Consider the following 16,340-nt stretch of genomic DNA (forward strand, 5'->3'; position numbering starts at 1 on the left):
ATCGGTTTAAGCTAATTCGAAATAATCGTGCAGTATAGACGTACCCAAAGTCTTTCCATTTCTACCATGAGAGGCTTCACCCACTGCCCCGGCAGAGCCAGCCGTTTGCGATACAGGATTTCCCTTTTAAGTTTTCCTGCTCTGAAGCTCTGCCAGCAGATTTTAGCTTGACCCTGGGCTGCTCCCTGAAGACAAAGTTTCAGTTTGCCTATACACAAAACTACAAACTGCTGCATGATCAGGCTTGAAGCTGAACCTACCTCCCAAGCAAACAATGAAGGGAGGGGGAGGGAGATTCAAAACCCTCTATAACATGGTCCCAATCCTACTGTCAGAGCCACATGGGCAAACTCTGCCACTATGGAAATCCACACAGGCAATGAGTCACAGCCCAGATGGTCCAGATTGCCAGGTCACGTTTTAATCCAGTGGGGGAGAAAGTCCTCAGACCCACATAGGATGGGGTTAAAGGTCTGTCCTGATACCCCTCTCTGCCTGTGGTTGGGAGCAAGCAGAGGGGCACCTTTCCCAGGGCAGCAACTAGGACGAGCCCAGCCAGAATCATGAGGAGGCTGGGCTGGGGAGAAGTGCTAGGGAACTTCACCAAGATGGGCTTTCTACGGTACCTGAAAATTGCCCCAGTGCAGCCAGGCAGTGATTCCTTACACTGATGCAGCCCAGAACACAGATGCTGATGGCTCCCACCTCACAGCATCCCCCTTCCAGGTTCTGATGAGCCCAGCTTACAGTGATAATGGGGGGAAAACACAGCCACGGGGCTTTTCTGACACTCGCCCCAGGCCACTCCATGAGGTAGTGCTGGCGAATGAAATAAAACACAGAAGTCTCCGGCTTTAACCCCTCAACAAAGTGCCGTCCTTTGAATTCTACATCCCAGGGTATTACAGGAAGCCTCATTAAACCAGGATATTGCAAGTGACCTTGGGCCACAAGTGAAACCTCCGGGGTTGGATCCATTCCACTGGGGCTAGGCCAGTCGCGTCTGGGGAGCCTGCATTAGCGCTGCTATGCTGCCAACTGGGAGCCACCTAAGGTAAGTGCCACCTGTCCGGAGCCTGTATCCCTCACCCCCTCCTGCACCTCAATCCCCTGCCCCAGCCCTGAGCCACACCCCCTCCCACACCCCAATCTCCCACCCCAGTCCCCCCCAACACCCAAACTCTCTCCCAGAGCTTGTACCCCACACCCCCTCGTGCACCCCAACTCCCTGCCCCAGGCTCAGCCTGGAGCCCCCTCTCACACTCCAAACCCCTCAGCCCCTGTCCAAAGTCTGAGCCCCAAGTCCGTGCCCTAGCCTGGAGAAAGTGAGTGTGCAAGTGACAGAGGGAGGGGGGATGGAGTGAGTGGGGCGGGGCCTCGAAGAGTTGGGACAAGGGTGTTTGGGTTTGTGTGATTAGACTGTTGGCAACCCTACCATGGGGGCCCTGGGGCTTCCCCACAGGGGGTTCCCCCCACTGCCCCATCTAGTCCAGCCCTGTGCCCAAAAGTCCAGGCTGCGACTATACAAAGCCATTGTGCAGCCGTGTGGAGTTACAAGCAGGCCCTGGGGAACAATACAAGGAAATGCTCTTTACTGGGGCAGGAACCGCCTTGTGACATCACATCACATTAATGAAAAATGAGTCCACCCCCTGCCCTGCTCCCAGCATGAGCCAGGATTTCCATGGCAAGGGATTAGATCCACCGGAGAGACTTGGGGTCTGCAGGAATCATCAGTAACGAAACGTGAAGGTAAGAGGTCTAGCTGGCACGGCTCTGGGATTTGCAGACGTGAACCCCGACCCGTTAACTCCTCCCCCGTTCCACTCCCCAGGCTCCCCCGAACAGTCGGTCAAGCTGAATTGTGTGCAGCTTTGTGACTTAAACCAAATCTGAACTGTGATCTCCAGAGCTGGAAAAAAAATCAGACATTAACCCCTCCTGTGCCGCCCAGCAACACCAAGTTTGTCCGCAGGCCGGGTTACTATCCAATTATAAAACAGACTTTCTAGAAACATTCCACATCGACCCTGAGCTTCGGAAAACGGTTTCCCTCTCGAATCTGCAACATAAAATGGTTATAAAGGTTTGGGATGATCTCTAGGGATTTTACACCACCTAGGCAGAATTCAGGGGGCGGGATTTTGTGCGCTACCCACAGGGCACATGGGAGCTTCTGGTTCCACTCCTGCTGCACCGCCAAAGAAGGACCCTCCGCCGAAATGCCGCAGGCGACAGCGGCAGTCATTGAGCTGCTCAATTGCCTGCCATTGTTTTCTGCGGCACCTCGGCAGAAGGTCCTGCTTGGGCAGCGCGACGGAAGAGGAACCAGAAGCTCCCATGCATCCTGTGGGGAGCGCACAAAATGCTGCCCCCCGAATCCTGGCACCCTAGGCGACCGCCTAGGGTTGCCTAATGGAAGTGCCGGCCCTGCTGCTGGGGTTAGAGACCCTCATTGAGCAAAGCGTGTGCTTAATTTTAAACGTAGGAGTGCTCCCATTGATTTCAATGGAACAAGTGGCCGATTTCGAGTTATGAAGATGCTTAAGGGCTATGCTCAGCCCTGTATAGCAAGGATTTGATCCTGCCCAGCGGCGTCCCTTTGAAGGAGCTATGTTGATTTACACCAGATAAGGATCTGATCCTGTCTCTCTAAAAAGAGACTAATAATTTATGCATCTATGTACAGTGGTTGCCTCTATATAGTGCTTATCTGTATAAACATGTTATTTCCCCAACCCACGCGATTCTGTGCTCATCTGATAGGGTAATTGGGGGGGACCCCCCATTGTGCCAAGACCAGTCACAGGAATGACCATTATGTGGGCAGAGGTTTTTCTAAACCGTGTCAGGAATGCACACGGCCGATTGCCCTGGTTTTAAACAGCGACATTCCAGGCAGCTTTGGAAAATCCTGGCTGTCGTGTGCCTGTTACATTAAAACCACAACATCAAACCCAACCGCTCTTTTTCTAAAGCCTGGCATTCTAGGCCCCTCCCCAGCACCCGGGAGGAGAGAGGACAAGCAAACGCCAAGGCGGTTCTCCCACTCCGCACAGCACCTCTGCTTGGCATGTCTCTTGCCAGCCTGGGCACTTTCCCTCTTGCAGGGACCTGGGAGAAGGTTCCATTAAAAACCTACCACCAATTGTTTTAGCCCATCTCCACCGCTATGAGGTTTTAGGATCTATTTAACAAACCCGGACTCCATGGCCATTTAACAGAAACACCTGAGTCGGATTCTGCTGCTGTTTATACCACAGCTGGAATCCAGGCCCCACTGCAGATCATGGGGGGTTTTCCATTGACTTCAGGGGGGCCAAGATTTCTCACAGTCAGTGCAAAATGCCCTCAGATCAGCCTGAGTGCACAGGTGCAGTAAAGCATGAGGGATAGGGCAGGATCGGACTCGTTGGCTGCAAAGAGTCCACTCTGGGAGGAGGCCCAGCCACTGGTACTGAGTACTCGGCTATTCCTGAAGGTAGAGCTGAGCTGCAATTAAAACCCCAAAGGAGAAGGGTGACCAAGGAAAGTCTGAGCCCCCTCCTTTGGCATTAGAGTTCCTCTCTTCTCTTACACAAAGGCAGATCCCTCCCCTCTCTCAGGTCACCTGAGGTCACCCAACCATGACCCCAGCATGGGTCATCAGCAGAGTTTTGCACCCAGCACCTTCAGCTCTAAAGCACAAGGCTCTACTGCTCCAGCTAGAGGAGGAGTTCCCTCAACTGGCAGCAGCAGCAGGCTGTTGTCCACATTGTAGGCTACAAGCAAGTTGCTGACTCTGAGGTCTCCAGTAGATCAAGTCTCAGATTCTCCAGAGCACAGAGCCTCTGGGCCCCTCCCCTAGGGAATGCTACATCCTTTCTCTGTGCACACTGCAGGGGCAGAGTCCACACATATTTAGATCCACAGGACAGCCCTCACCGAGCCAAAACACGTGAGAGAGGGGAGAGGAGAACAGGGGTTACAGACAGAGGGAGTGGAGGATGTAGAGATGCTGGCAGCAAGGGAAATGCAGCCCCCACGCACCCACCCTGGGACACAGAGACAGGGTAGGGAAGCATTGGGGAAGCAGTGAGTCCAGGAGCAGATGAGGCAGTGCCACTGTCCCTCATGTCCTCCAGGAAGGAACCTCTCCAGCCTGGCTGTCTCAGATGGATGCATCGACTTCTTGGCATGGCAACGTCTGGCCCTGATGCAGGACCCAGGGTCTCTCCCATCTCCCACCAGGGGCTTGCCTGGATCTGGGTTGAGTTTAGAAAAAAAAATGGAATGACTGAAATGAAGTAGGAAGCCAGTGTGCAGTCCGAGGAGCTGAAATGCTGCCCAAGCCGGACCAGGGAGGTGGGAGGTCAAGTCACAAGTGGGGGCAAAAAAGGGAGCCCAGTGGCCTGAGTGAAGGTTGGCGGTAGAGCGAGATGGAGCAGGCACCTGCAGAGAGAGAGAGAAAGAGGGTGGGATCGGGGGCAGCCAGACAAGGAAATCCCAAAGAACCATGGCCAGCTGGGTTAGAATGAGACCTGGGCAGGGAACAAGATTTCATCCCCTGGGAAATACTAATAGTTCAACTGTGTTTGGTCCTGAATCAGGAGAAGGTGGTCAAAATATTGAAGTTTTTCACAGAAGTTCAAAGACATTGCAAAACGTTTTGTTTCAGATCAGTTCAATATTCAACAGCATCGTCTTATGCCACCACGGTGCCTCATGGGAGTTGTAGTTCAGGTGCCTCATGTCCCCATTCTTCCCTCTGGGCAGGCTTTGTAGCTGAACTACAACTCCCATGAGGCATCGCGACAGCACAGGAAGATGCACTTTAACATTGAACTGATTTGGAAGAAAAAAAAACAAAACATTTTGGTTCAGTTCAACAAACCAAGGTGTTTCCATTCAGGTGGAAGTGGACCCCAAACAAAAGTATTTTGTTGAGATTTATATGATGGGGGGGAAAAACCAAAAGTTTCAGGAAAATCAAAGTTTTTCCATTTGGTTTTGTGGCAACTACATTTTCCGTCAAAAAGACATTCTGATAGAAAATTTCTAAACAGAACCCAGAACCCTGCCACTGGAGCTAAAGGAGAATCTCCATTAGCTGTTTGCAGTAAAGGGCTTATGACACACAGTGGAGTAGATCTGAATCCATCCAGTAGAGGGTAGACACACACAAATTTAAGGGCCAGCTTTTGACACTCAGACCCACACTCCTATCCACACACAGACTAAATCTGTTTAGTCTCCAATTTCTCCAACATTGCCTGTGGTGTGATCTGAAACTGTAACACAACAGACCCAAGACCGGCCTCAGGAGCAGCACTTGATTTGCTTTTGATTCACAGCCCCTGAAAGCTTGGGTCAAGGAGGCCTGGATTGGAGCTCCCCAGGACTTGTGTTTGGCAGGGCTGGACACAAGTTGGGTGGGGAGAAGTGGGTCTTGCTGTGTGTCAGGGATCAAGGAACCCCCACCAAGATGGAGCAGAGCTGCCGCAAGAAGGATCATGGATGCAGTATTTCCCATCAGATCGTCTCTACTGCTGTCCCTTTAGAGGGCGCAGAGTCTCATCCATATTGGCAGAGCCAGTTCTCCCAGCCCCAGAGGATGTAAATCTGCTGCACAAGAAAAACCTGGGCACACAACAAAGTCCTTGAGGGACAGGAGCCCGGATTTGCTCTGTGGCATCCCCCCAGGAGAGGGTGGGTGAAGGGGCGTAAAACAGTTCCGTCCCCCACCCACGCCCCTTGCACAGAGGCTGACTCACCTGCAGCGCCCTGGGGCCAGTCTCCCGCGCGTTTCACCTCTTGCGGAGCTGCCTCATAAAGCAGCAGGTGATGGTGGCGAGGATGGCGATGCCCGTGAAGAGGGCGCTGGCGATGCCCACGATGAGGGGAATGAACAGGGTGTCCACGGCTGGAGGGGAGAGCAGAGAGGCCTGTCAGACCTGGTGCTGGAGGGGGCATAAAGCAGCCAGGCCTGGGGGCCATCAGCCTGAGGGCTGGCAGAGAAGCTGGGTGGTGGGAGGGGGATTAGCTCGGCCGCCCTCTGGCAGGGGGCACAGAGCCAGCCCCATCCTGCCCAGAGCCACCTCCCAGCACCACAGCAGCATCTGCTGTCACAGAGCTGATTGCAGACTGGACAGACCCATGGTGCACTGTGGGGCAGCACTCAGCAAGGATACCCGGGGGGAGGGCGGGCATGCACCAATGCTCATATGGGGGTGGGGGAGAACAGCAGTACTCATGCAGGGTGTAGGGATACAGGGAGAATGGGCCATGCCAAGCAGCACTTGCTTGTGGCGTAGGGATATGCAGAGGGGGCTGGGGGGGAAGAGGAGGAGGCAGTGCATGCAGAACTCACCCCAGGCGTAGGGATACATGGGGAATAGGCAGCGCCAAGCGGCACTTGCCCGTGGTGTAGGGATAAATGGAATGGGGGTGAAGGGCAAGCAGAGCATGCAGAACTCACCCCGGGTGTAAGGATACGTACATACGCATGTACGTGTGTGTGTGTGCGCGTGTGTGCACCACAAACCCAGGGCGTAGGGATACACAGGGATTTAGGGGGAGGCAGTGCACGCAGAACTCACCCCGGGCGTAGGGATACACGGCGACGGAGTTGGACTTCACGGCCCCGGCGTTGTACCAGCTGCGGTCAGGGTAGCGCACCCAGGAGGTGACGGCGCAGTGGTACCTCCCCTCGTCGGACGGCTGCACCCCATGGAGCCGCAGCCGGTGGCACTGCGGCCCCACCTTGTCCAGACTCATGTCCCCGCCTGACACCCGGCGGCCCAGCTCGGCCACGCCCTCGCGGCTCACAGATGCCACCATCCGGCCCTGGGGCTCCTCCTCCCCCACTGTCACCTCCACCCACCAGCTGACGGCCATGTGGACGGCCTGGGTCGACTCCACCGAGATGTTGCACAGCAGCTCGGCTGTGTCCCCGCGGTAGGTGGCGGGGATGGGCAGCCATGCGTAGGCCTTCACCACCACGGCTGCGGGGGAGAGACAAGGGCAGCAGGAGTTAGTGCACTGGGGCTATGGCCCAGGGTCCAGACGCTCAGACCCCAGGCCCAGCAGGGTCCAAACACCCCCCACTGGCTGAACCCTGACACCGTCGGAGGCCAAGGGGCTGGGGCCACACACGGAAATGCAGAGAGGAGGGAACATCTAAAAAACAACACAAAGTTGCCCTTAAGGCACCCTGCAGCAGGGGGCACTGTAGGGAGCACGGCAGGAGAACTAGCCATGGGGGAGTTCCTAGATACTCCAGCCCCAGTCTCCCCCAGCAGGGGGTGCTGTAGGGAGCAGGGCAGGAGCGCTGGTTGTGGGGTGCTCACACCCAGGCCAATCACACCCTGGTGGAGCAATAAGAATCAGCACGGCCGGGGCACAAGGCAGATGGCAGGAATAGGGGTGCAGAGGGGGCCCCCCAAATGCATGCCAATCCCCCACCCAGTCCAACTCTTGTACCTTCTGATTTCATCTGCACCTTCAGCCCCTGTGACCGGCCGCTGGACACCTCCCGCAGCCAGGCATCAGGGGAGCGCACGTAAGCCTGGGCCACACAGCGGTAGGTGCCCTCGTCCCCTGGCTGGGCCGACTCGATCCGCAGCCGGTAGGAGCCTGGGGAGGGTGTCAGCTTCTGCAGCGAGACTTGGCGCCGGCCCACCTGGCTGTTGGCATAGCTCTCCCCAACAACGGCCACCCCGTCTGTGTCCAGCTGTGCCACCAGCAGCCCGTCCCCCTCGCCCACCACCCAGCTCACGGCATACGCCACGTGGGGTGCAGGGGGCACAGGGCCTGACAGGTTGCAAAGAAGCTCCAGGGCTTCTCCAGCGCTGAGCCGGACCTTGGGAGGGCCGGCCGACACCGCAAGCTGGCTCGCTGAAATGGAACCAAAGAGAGAGAACGGGGGAGTGAGACCATCCACACAGCCCCGTCGGCACTGCCCCGCCCCGCCTCAAAGGACCCCAGAGATCATTTCACCCTGCACCGACATGTAGTCACCTCTGGGGTGGAGCATGGCTGCTGTTTAACAGCCACACAGCAATGCGACACAGCAGTTTGAGGCAGGGGATGAAGAAGAATTCTGCATTCACTTGAAGCTGCCTGGGGAGGGGCGTGGGGGGACGACACAACATTTCCCTGCCAAACTGCCGAGCCCCTCATACAACCCTCAACTGTGAAGCCAACCAGGGGAACCACAGAATCCAGCTCCCTCAAGCCAAGGGTCCAGTTCCCTGCCACCCGGCCCCACTTGGTCACTTGCTCGGCGACCATGCAAACATGACTGCTCTGATTGCGCTCACTATGCACTGGAGTGAGAGACTGCCGAGACGGGAGACAACGGGCAATGCAGTCCCTGGTGGTGAGGACGGACCAAGAGGCGAGATCCCGACAGGCACAGGGCTAGCAGTTCCCACAGGGCCGGTGACCGATCGCCCCCTGCCTGACAGCATCAGCGAATGCCCTGCTGCCCCATACCACCCTCCTCCTCATGGAAGCCCAGCCCAGTGAGCACTGACACAGGATGTGGCTTGGGGGCGGAGCTGGCCAGGACTCACCGATGGACTGGACGGTCACCTGGGCCAGCGCTGCCCGCTTCTCGGTGATCAGCTGCCAGCTGCTGTCAGGGTCCTGGATCCATTCGCCTACTGTGCAGTGGTAGGTGCCTGCATCCCCCGGGCGTACCCGCCCGATTGCCAGCTTGTACTGCTCACTGCCTGCCTTGGCCACGGAGAGCTCCCCAGCCCGGTACCGGTCCGCAAAGCGCCCGCCAGCTTCCACGGCGAAGTCACGCCGCACCCCAACCACCTCCTGCAGCGTCTGGCGCCCCACAGGGGCATCCGGGGCTGACACCCCGAAGGAGACGGAGAGATGGGTGTGCTGCTGAGTCTGGCTCTGGGCCGTGCAGTTCAGCTGAAGCTCCTGGCCCTCCGACAAGCTGAGCTGCAGCAGGGAAGTGCCAGCCATACGGCCCCGCAGAGGAGAGCTGGGTGTGGGGGCCAAGACCGAGAGCATGTCAGGGATCACTGCAGGGGTGCAGGGGAGAAGGAAGGGGGGGGAAGAGAGAGAGAGAGAGAGATGTGAGCAGGGTCAGGAAAGGCCTTGTCCTGCTGGTCACTGATATCCAGGGACGACCCCTCTGCTCCACCACTAGGGGAAAGAGTGTGTGTGTGTGCGCGTGGTGTGAGTGTGCGTGCGTGTGTGCGCGCCCTCCCCCGCTCTAACAGCTCTTTACCTTTGATGTCAGATAACTCGCCCCCTCCCCCCCCCGTAGGCCACAGACAAATGGGAGAGAAAACCCCACAGCCCTAAGGACACCCTGAAGCACCAGCTCGTCCCTTTGGTTCCTCTGCGCCTCCTGCTGGAGGATAAAGGGGGTGGGCGCTACCCCAACACCAGCAGGGAGTCCCAGAACCAGGGTCGGCTCTATAGTTTCTGCCACCCCAAGCACGGCAGGCAGGTGGCTTTCAGTGGCGCACCTGCGGGCGATCCGCCGGTGCCGCGCCTTCGGTGTCCCCGCCGCCGAATTTGCAGGACCGGAAGACCTTCCACAGAAGCGCCATCGAAAGCTGCCTGACTGCCGCCCCCACAGTGGCCGAGAGGCCGCCCCCTGCGGCATGCACTTGGTGCGCTGGTGCCTGGAGCCGCCCCTGCCCAGAACTGCTAGGTCACTAGCCCCTGCTCCAGTCTCTACAGGGCACTGAGGTCCCAATGGGCCATGGAGCCCAAACTCCACTCTCACCCCCAGGGGGCACTACTGGGCAGACCCCTGGTTGTAGCCACAAGGGGCCTGATCCTGTTAGGGCCGAGCACTCAGCTCCCCAGGGCAACTACCGAGCCAGGGCGCAGGTTCACAAACTGCTCTCTCTGGCCCAGCAGCCTGCGTGGATGCTGATGGCACCAGGCACGACTGGGCTGACCCCCCACTTCCCTCCCTCTGGATGGCAGAACAGAGCCTCCGCTAGCCCAACTCCTCTGCCCAGCACTGAGGCTCAGGCTGCCCGGCCCTGGGGTGAGCGCACGGCTGCCTCCTGCCCAATAGGGCCCCCTCCAGGGCAGGGCTGAGGCCGGTGGGGGGTGGGGTAGTGGGAGCTGCCCCAGGTTTGCAGATAGAGCCAGAGCCCTGGACCCGAAAGACCCCATTGTGCACCCACTCATAGCAGGGAAAGCGTGAGGCGTAAGTGGGGGACAGGGGAGCGGCTGGTCAGCTGGACATGCCTGGATCTGCTGTGCGTCTGCTGTGCCCCAGAGACACCCCAACCCACACCCCTCCCGACCCACAAAAATAATCCCCCTGCTGGAGCCTGTTCTGCTCTGTAAAGGCTGCAGCATGTCTCCCAGCCCCTGCCACTCAGGAGCTCGCTGGTCCCCTGGGAAGACCCCAATGGGATAATCCAAAGAGCCCAGCCAAGTGGGAAGATCCCAAGGTGCAGCTGGATCCTGGCCAGGCTCAGGGTATGAGGAACTGCGGGGTTCCCCATGCTCCATCCCGGTTCCCCTTTCTGAAGAACAAGCTCCAGAGGGGTGATGTTATGTCAGCCGCCCATGCTGCATTTCCTGGTCTGTGGGAGCAGGGGATTACCACAAGTAATGTTATGATGGGATAGTTTAATTTGGGCAATTGATTTTGGATTATCGGCAGATAAGTCTGCTCGATGGTCTGTGAGGGGATGTTGGATGGGATGGGAACTGAGTTACTGCAGAGAATTCTTTCTTGGGTGCTGGCTGGTGAGTCTTGCCCACATGCTCAGGGTTTAGCTGATCGCCATATTTGGGGTCGGGAAGGAATTTTCCTCCAGGGCGGATTGGCAGAGGCCCTGGAGGTTTTTCGCCTTCCTCTGCAGCGTGGGGCATGGGTCGCTTGCTGGTGGATTCACTGCAGCTTGAGATCTTCAAATCTCAATTTTGACGATTTCAATAACTCAGTCATGGGTTCGGGGTTGTTATAAATGTGTATGGGTAGGGTTTTGTGGCCTGCCTTGTGCAGGAGGTCAGACTAGATGATCATATTGGTCCCTTCTGACCTATGAGTCTATGAGTCTAAGTCGCTCTCTTACAGGAAAGGAAAAAGCTCCGAGCCTCTACAGCAACTCCACACCGGCCAGGGAAGCTGCCACGCAGGAGATTCCTACAGAGAGCTGCTCCCACCCACCCTAAGGCCCCGTTACCCTGCCAGAGAAGCACGGAGGGGCCGCAATGTGGCTGAGAACCAGACCCACGTATGTCTGAGTCTCAGGCTCCCCATTCTCGTGGAGCCAGCGGCAGAAGCTGGGCTGTGTGGGGCAATCAGCACTGGTATCTGGGGAGGGTCTGTGCAGACTCGTTCTCGGTGCCGCCAGGCATGGAGTGCCTGAGCCCTGGACGCTAGACAACAGGGCTGCTCATTACCCTAGCCAGAGGCTTCAGCACCAGGTCAGCCCCCAAAGCCCCAGGCTATTAACAGTCCTAGCATAGAGGGCTGACCAGGGGACTGTCCCAGGGCGCACATGGGGCCCTGGGTAGCAGAGTGTAAGTTAGAGCAACCTCAAGGCTGCTGTAATTTACACGGTGGGCAGGACTTGGTATGATCCAGACTACGGGGAGTGCATAAAACAGAATCCTCTTGGAAGCAACAGACTGAGGGCAGGGAGCATTTGTACAGCGCCTAGCACAATGGGGCTCTGACTTAGGGCTGGCCCTTGGTGGTTACCACAGTACAAGGTCAGTCTCTATAATGGCCTGATTCTCCGTAGCCACCCACCTTCTCATGCCTCATTTGCACCAGCACAGATTTGGTACAAGACCCCATGTGACCAGCAAGCTGGCCCTCGTCACTGGTGCAAGTGACGCACACAGATCTGGGTGGCAGTGGAGAACTGGGATTTTTATCTTAGTGATTCATCTTGGCGGGGGGGGGGAGTTGGTGGTAAGGGGGTTTTACAGCCACCCTCCCTGTCTTGTCCCCAGTGCTGGAACGGGGTAACTGGGAGCCAGGTGGTGTGCATGGGGTCCCCCGAGTTGCACGGTACCCAGGTACCTTTCAGCACCACCTTGCTGCTGTAGTTGCCATGGTATGTGGAGTCGGTGGTGGGCGTGTAGCACTCGTAGACACCGGCGTCCTCGGCCCGCAGCCGGGCAATGCGCAGCTCGATGGCATCGCCGCGCAGCCGCTGCACTGACACCTCCCCGCTCTGCACGCGGGGGCTGAAGACGGCGTAGGGGAAGCTGGGGTCCCTGGTGCTGACCATGCCGATGGAGATCTCAGGCGCCGTCGGGCGGTACAGGAACCACTCGAAGTGCTGCAGCGTGGGGCCCTCGTACTCCGAGACGCTGCAGGGGAAGGAGATGGCCGTGCCCTCCACGCGGAACAGGGGTCCTGGGGGCAGGTGCACTTCCCGCGCCCCACACAGCCCTGCAGAGAGGGAAGGGGGAGAAGGGATTAGTGACTGGGGGAACTACAGAGCACAGCCTGTCTCATCCCTCAGTCCAGCGGGGCCCAGGGGCTTCCATCCCCCATCTTGTGCCCCCCAGGGGTCTGTGTCCCCACAGTACACTCCTCTTCCCAGGAATCCCCCAAAACATCTCCTGAGACTGCCTCTAGGGGCCCTGACCCCTGCCAAGGACCCCCAGATCCCCACCCCCATCATCCTGCCCCCGATCGCTCCATCATCCTTGCCCCCCCATAGCACGCCCCCTTCTCAGGCCCCCTATGCATCCCCTGGGGAGTCCCATGCCACACCCTGCCATGTACTTCCTCTAGAGGACCCATCCCCCTCTACAGTGAACAGCCCCCAACCAAGGGGCCCCATCCTCCACACCCCCAAGATCCCATCCCCCACCTAAGCAAGTCCAGAGCACCCCTCTCCCAGATAGTCAGTTGTTCTCAGCCCCCCACCAGCAACATGCTGCTTGTCTCCCTCTAGCGGCTGCTCCACAACAGGACAACAGCCTACTGCTGCCAGCAGCATCACTCCTTCAGCTCCAGCAGCGGAGGCCAGGACCATGGTGCTGGAAGCCCTGGGTTCAAGTCCTGGCAAGGGTGGGATATATGAACTCCTACTGAAAAGTGGCTCCCTCCTGCCTGGCCCTCAGTGCCTTGGCTCCTGGGGCAGAGATCAGGCCAGCTGCGGGGGAGGGAAGGGAACTGGAGTGGCTTAAGGGGAGGAGGCCCCAGGACATGGACCACAGATGAGGGCAGTATCAGAGGGGTAGCCATTGTTAGTCTGGATCTGTAAAAGCAGCAAAGAATCCTGTGGCACCTTATAGACTAACAGATGTTTTGGAGCACTAACTTTCGTGGGTGAATACCCACTTCGTCAGATGCATGTAGTGGAAATTTCCAGGGGCAGGTATATATATGCAAGCAAGAAGCAAGCTAGAGATAACAAGGTTAGTTCAATCAGGGAGGATGAGGCCCTGTTCTAGCAGTTGAGGTGTGAAAACCAAGGGAGGAGAAACTGCTTTTGTAGTTGGCAAGCCATTCACACAGTCTTTGTTTAATCCTGAGCTGATGGTGTCAAATTTGCAGATGAACTGAAGCTCAGCAGTTTCTCTTTGAAGTCTGGTCCTGAGGTTTTTTTGCTGCAGGAATGGCCACCTTAAGATCTGCTGTTGTGTGGCCAGGGAGGTTGAAGTGCTCTCCTACGGGTTTTTGTATATTGCCATTCCTAATATCTGATTTGTGTCCATTTATCCTTTTCCGATGAGAGCAGATGGGACTTGAGGACAGACAGCATCCTTCGAATCCCTTGGTCTTTCCAACCCCAGATCCCAGATCTCTGTACAGCCCCAATCCCAAGGAGCTAAAGCTCCCAGCCCCTACTGCTGCTGCACAGGGAGGGGGAAAGGGCTGGCCCCAGGTCACACATTGAGTGGCTAGGAAAGGAACCCAAGAGTCCAGCTTCAAGATCTGTGCTCTAACCACAAGAGGAGGCTGCCTCAGTTTGGTTTACAGAAACCAAGGGGCAAGTGATTTACCCGCCTCCCCTGTCATTCAGCCCCATAGCAGGGAAATCCTCAGCACCCCATAGCAGGGAAATCCTCAGCACTCCCCCAAGTCCCAGCCCCCCTGCACCCATTGGACTCCACAACCTGCCTCCTAGTGTGTCCAGCACAACCACATCCCCCACATCTTCTCAGCACATCTCAGGACCCAACAGCTTCCCTCTCTGCTCCCCCAGCATTGGCCACCCTCCTCTTCTGCAGCCACCCCAGCACAGCCTGTCTCTCTGCCTCTGCAACCCTCCTCTTCTCCGGTCAGCCCTGCAGGTTCAGGCTGCCAAGCCCCCTCTCCACTGGCCATCGCAGAAGTGTCACTTCCGCTGAGTTGCTTTCAGATGGGGCCAGATTCCAGGCTGCATCTCTCAAGTGATCCAGCACCGGGTGGCCAGGGGTGGGGGAGGGAGCGGGTTGCGCTGCAACTACAGGAGGCAAAGCAGCCCCCGGCATAAGCCAAAGCAGCCCCAAGGCAGCTCTAACTTACGGCAGCTTCCCCAGAAAGCCTGTAGGGCTACGTAACTCTGCTGACTCCACAGGCCTTTGAGGGGGCCACGTAGGTGCTTCTGAACCCAGGGAGTTCTACCACGCGGGTCTCACGGCTGCTGGAGCTCCACAGAGATGAGGGGTTGGTTTGGAGCCTGGCACTGGGGTCAGACTCAGCTCACCAGCCCCTTTCTCCCCCCACCTGGCCCTCTGCCCCATGGCCACTCCCAGTCCACAGCTGCCGGGAGCACAAGCCATGGCGCTGCCTGGGATTCCGGACACTGGTCCTGACTCCTACCCCTTCCTGCCAGGAACTGGGTCAAGGCACAAGCGTCCCAGCGGGCAAGTGAGGAGCCCTGTCAACCCTGGGTCCAGTCCCTGCTTTCGATCAGGGATGGCACGAGTGTGGAAATCTCAGACCAATTCCTGGTGAACGTTTGTCTCCATCACAGAGCCACATGATTCGGCAGCATCTGCCCTGGGCTGGGATAGCTAGGGGTGGAGGGCCTGTAGGCTGGAACTGAGGGGCAGGGAAAGGGGGAGCCCTGGGTTGAGGTAGTGGGGGGAGGGAGACTGTGGGTCAGAACTGAGGGATGAGATGGGAGCCTTGTGCTGGGATAGTGGGTGGGGAGGGGGCCCTGTGGGTTGGAATGAGGAGTGGAAGAGCCCTGTGCTGGGATAGTGGGGGGGCATGAGTTAGAATTGAGGGGTGGGAGAGCTCTGGATTGGGATGGGGGGACTGTGGGTCAGAACAGAGGAGCTGTGGGAACTCTGGGCTGGGATAATGGGGGGGCATGGGCTGAAATTGAGGGGCAGGGTGAGCCCTGGGTTGGGATGGCACGGGGAGTGCTGTGGGTTGGAATTGAGGGGTGGGGAGAGCCCTGGTGGGATAGTAGGGGGGCTGTGGATCAGAACTGAGGGGTGATCAGAGGCCTGGTTGGGATGGCAAGAGGGGGACTGTGCGTTGGAATTGAGGCGGGGGAACCCCAGTGGGATAGTGGGGGGGCATGGGCTGGAATTGAGGGACATTGGCAGAGCTGTGGATGGGGACACAGGGGGTGCCCAGTGCGGGGACAGCAGGGGAGGCTACGAGTAGGGACTGATGGGTACTGGTGGAGCTGGGCGGGGGAGGCCCTTTGTCCACTCAGTTGTTCCCTCGTGAGTAGTAAATTCGCTTCCAGAAGCCAGAACAGTGACTGGCTACACATTTGCTTCCAGCCCCACCAGTGCACCAGCCCCCAAGGGCTAAACCCCTCCCGCTGGAGGACAGATGCCAACACTCCCTTGGCCAGCAGCCAGGAGAATCACACAAGCATCAACTGACTTCCAGGGCAGACGGGGGAGCGGCTGCGATTCCAGCCCTGGGGGAGTTCAGGGCGAGAGCTTCACTCACTCTCCCCACAAACACACAGCTGCCCTAGAGAGCTGAACAGACACACAGGGAGAGACAGTCCCTGCCCTCGAGAGCTCACAGGACATAGGAGGGGAAACCGAGGCACCAAGCAGGGAAACGACATGCCCAAGGCAAGTGGCACAGCCAGGAACAGACCCCACATCCCAGTCCAGGGCTTCGGCCTCTAGCTCACGTTGCTCCAGCCTCAGCTATTCAGCAGCTCCTCAGGAAGAGCTAAGAAAAGCCAGCTCAGCACAGAACAAATCACTAGGCAGAAAAGGGACCTAATGCCCAGCAGATTCCCTGATCAAACAGGCTGGGGAGTGAGGCAAACCAGCCCCCGCCAGCTCCGCTCTGCAGCTGCGGCCCAACCCAAGGACCTTTGCTCCCATCCCCGAGCGTTTCCCCGCCCAGGGCCCGAGGACAGCTAGCACCAGCCTGACACCAGCTTTCTCCACAGCGCAGAGCCAGGTCTATTGCCTCATCCTCC

General features: G+C 57.9%; 1 protein-coding gene across 1 annotated transcript; it reads right to left on the reverse strand.

Annotated features, from left to right (window-relative positions):
* Positions 1-1,570: 1,570 nt before the first annotated feature.
* IGSF8 (immunoglobulin superfamily member 8) lies at positions 1,571-12,980 on the reverse strand. Its single transcript, XM_032796309.2, has 7 exons — positions 12,872-12,980; positions 12,014-12,388; positions 8,556-9,023; positions 7,462-7,875; positions 6,579-6,983; positions 5,754-5,902; positions 1,571-4,431 (listed from the first exon to the last, which is right to left on the reverse strand). Exons 1-6 carry the CDS (start codon positions 12,978-12,980, stop codon positions 5,787-5,789), a joined length of 1,887 nt encoding a protein of 628 aa, XP_032652200.1. The 3' UTR covers positions 1,571-4,431; positions 5,754-5,786.
* Positions 12,981-16,340: the final 3,360 nt, after the last annotated feature.

The sequence above is a fragment of the Chelonoidis abingdonii genome, chromosome 11, assembly GCF_003597395.2.
Source record: "Chelonoidis abingdonii isolate Lonesome George chromosome 11, CheloAbing_2.0, whole genome shotgun sequence".
Lineage (NCBI taxonomy): Eukaryota > Metazoa > Chordata > Testudines > Testudinidae > Chelonoidis > Chelonoidis abingdonii.

What these genes read in the sequence shown, in the direction of transcription:
- IGSF8 (XM_032796309.2), bottom strand. Translation starts at nt 12,980, where the DNA reads ATGGTCCTGGCCTCCGCTGCTGGAGCTGAAGGAGTGATGCTGCTGGCA. An exon ending in GGTGCAGATGAAATCAGAAG is followed by an intron (nt 6,984 to 7,461) that starts GTACAAGAGTTG and finishes TCTCCCCCGCAG; the next exon opens with CCGTGGTGGTGAAGGCCTAC. An exon ending in CGTGTATCCCTACGCCCGGG is followed by an intron (nt 5,903 to 6,578) that starts GTGAGTTCTGCG and finishes TCTCCCCTCCAG; the next exon opens with CCGTGGACACCCTGTTCATT.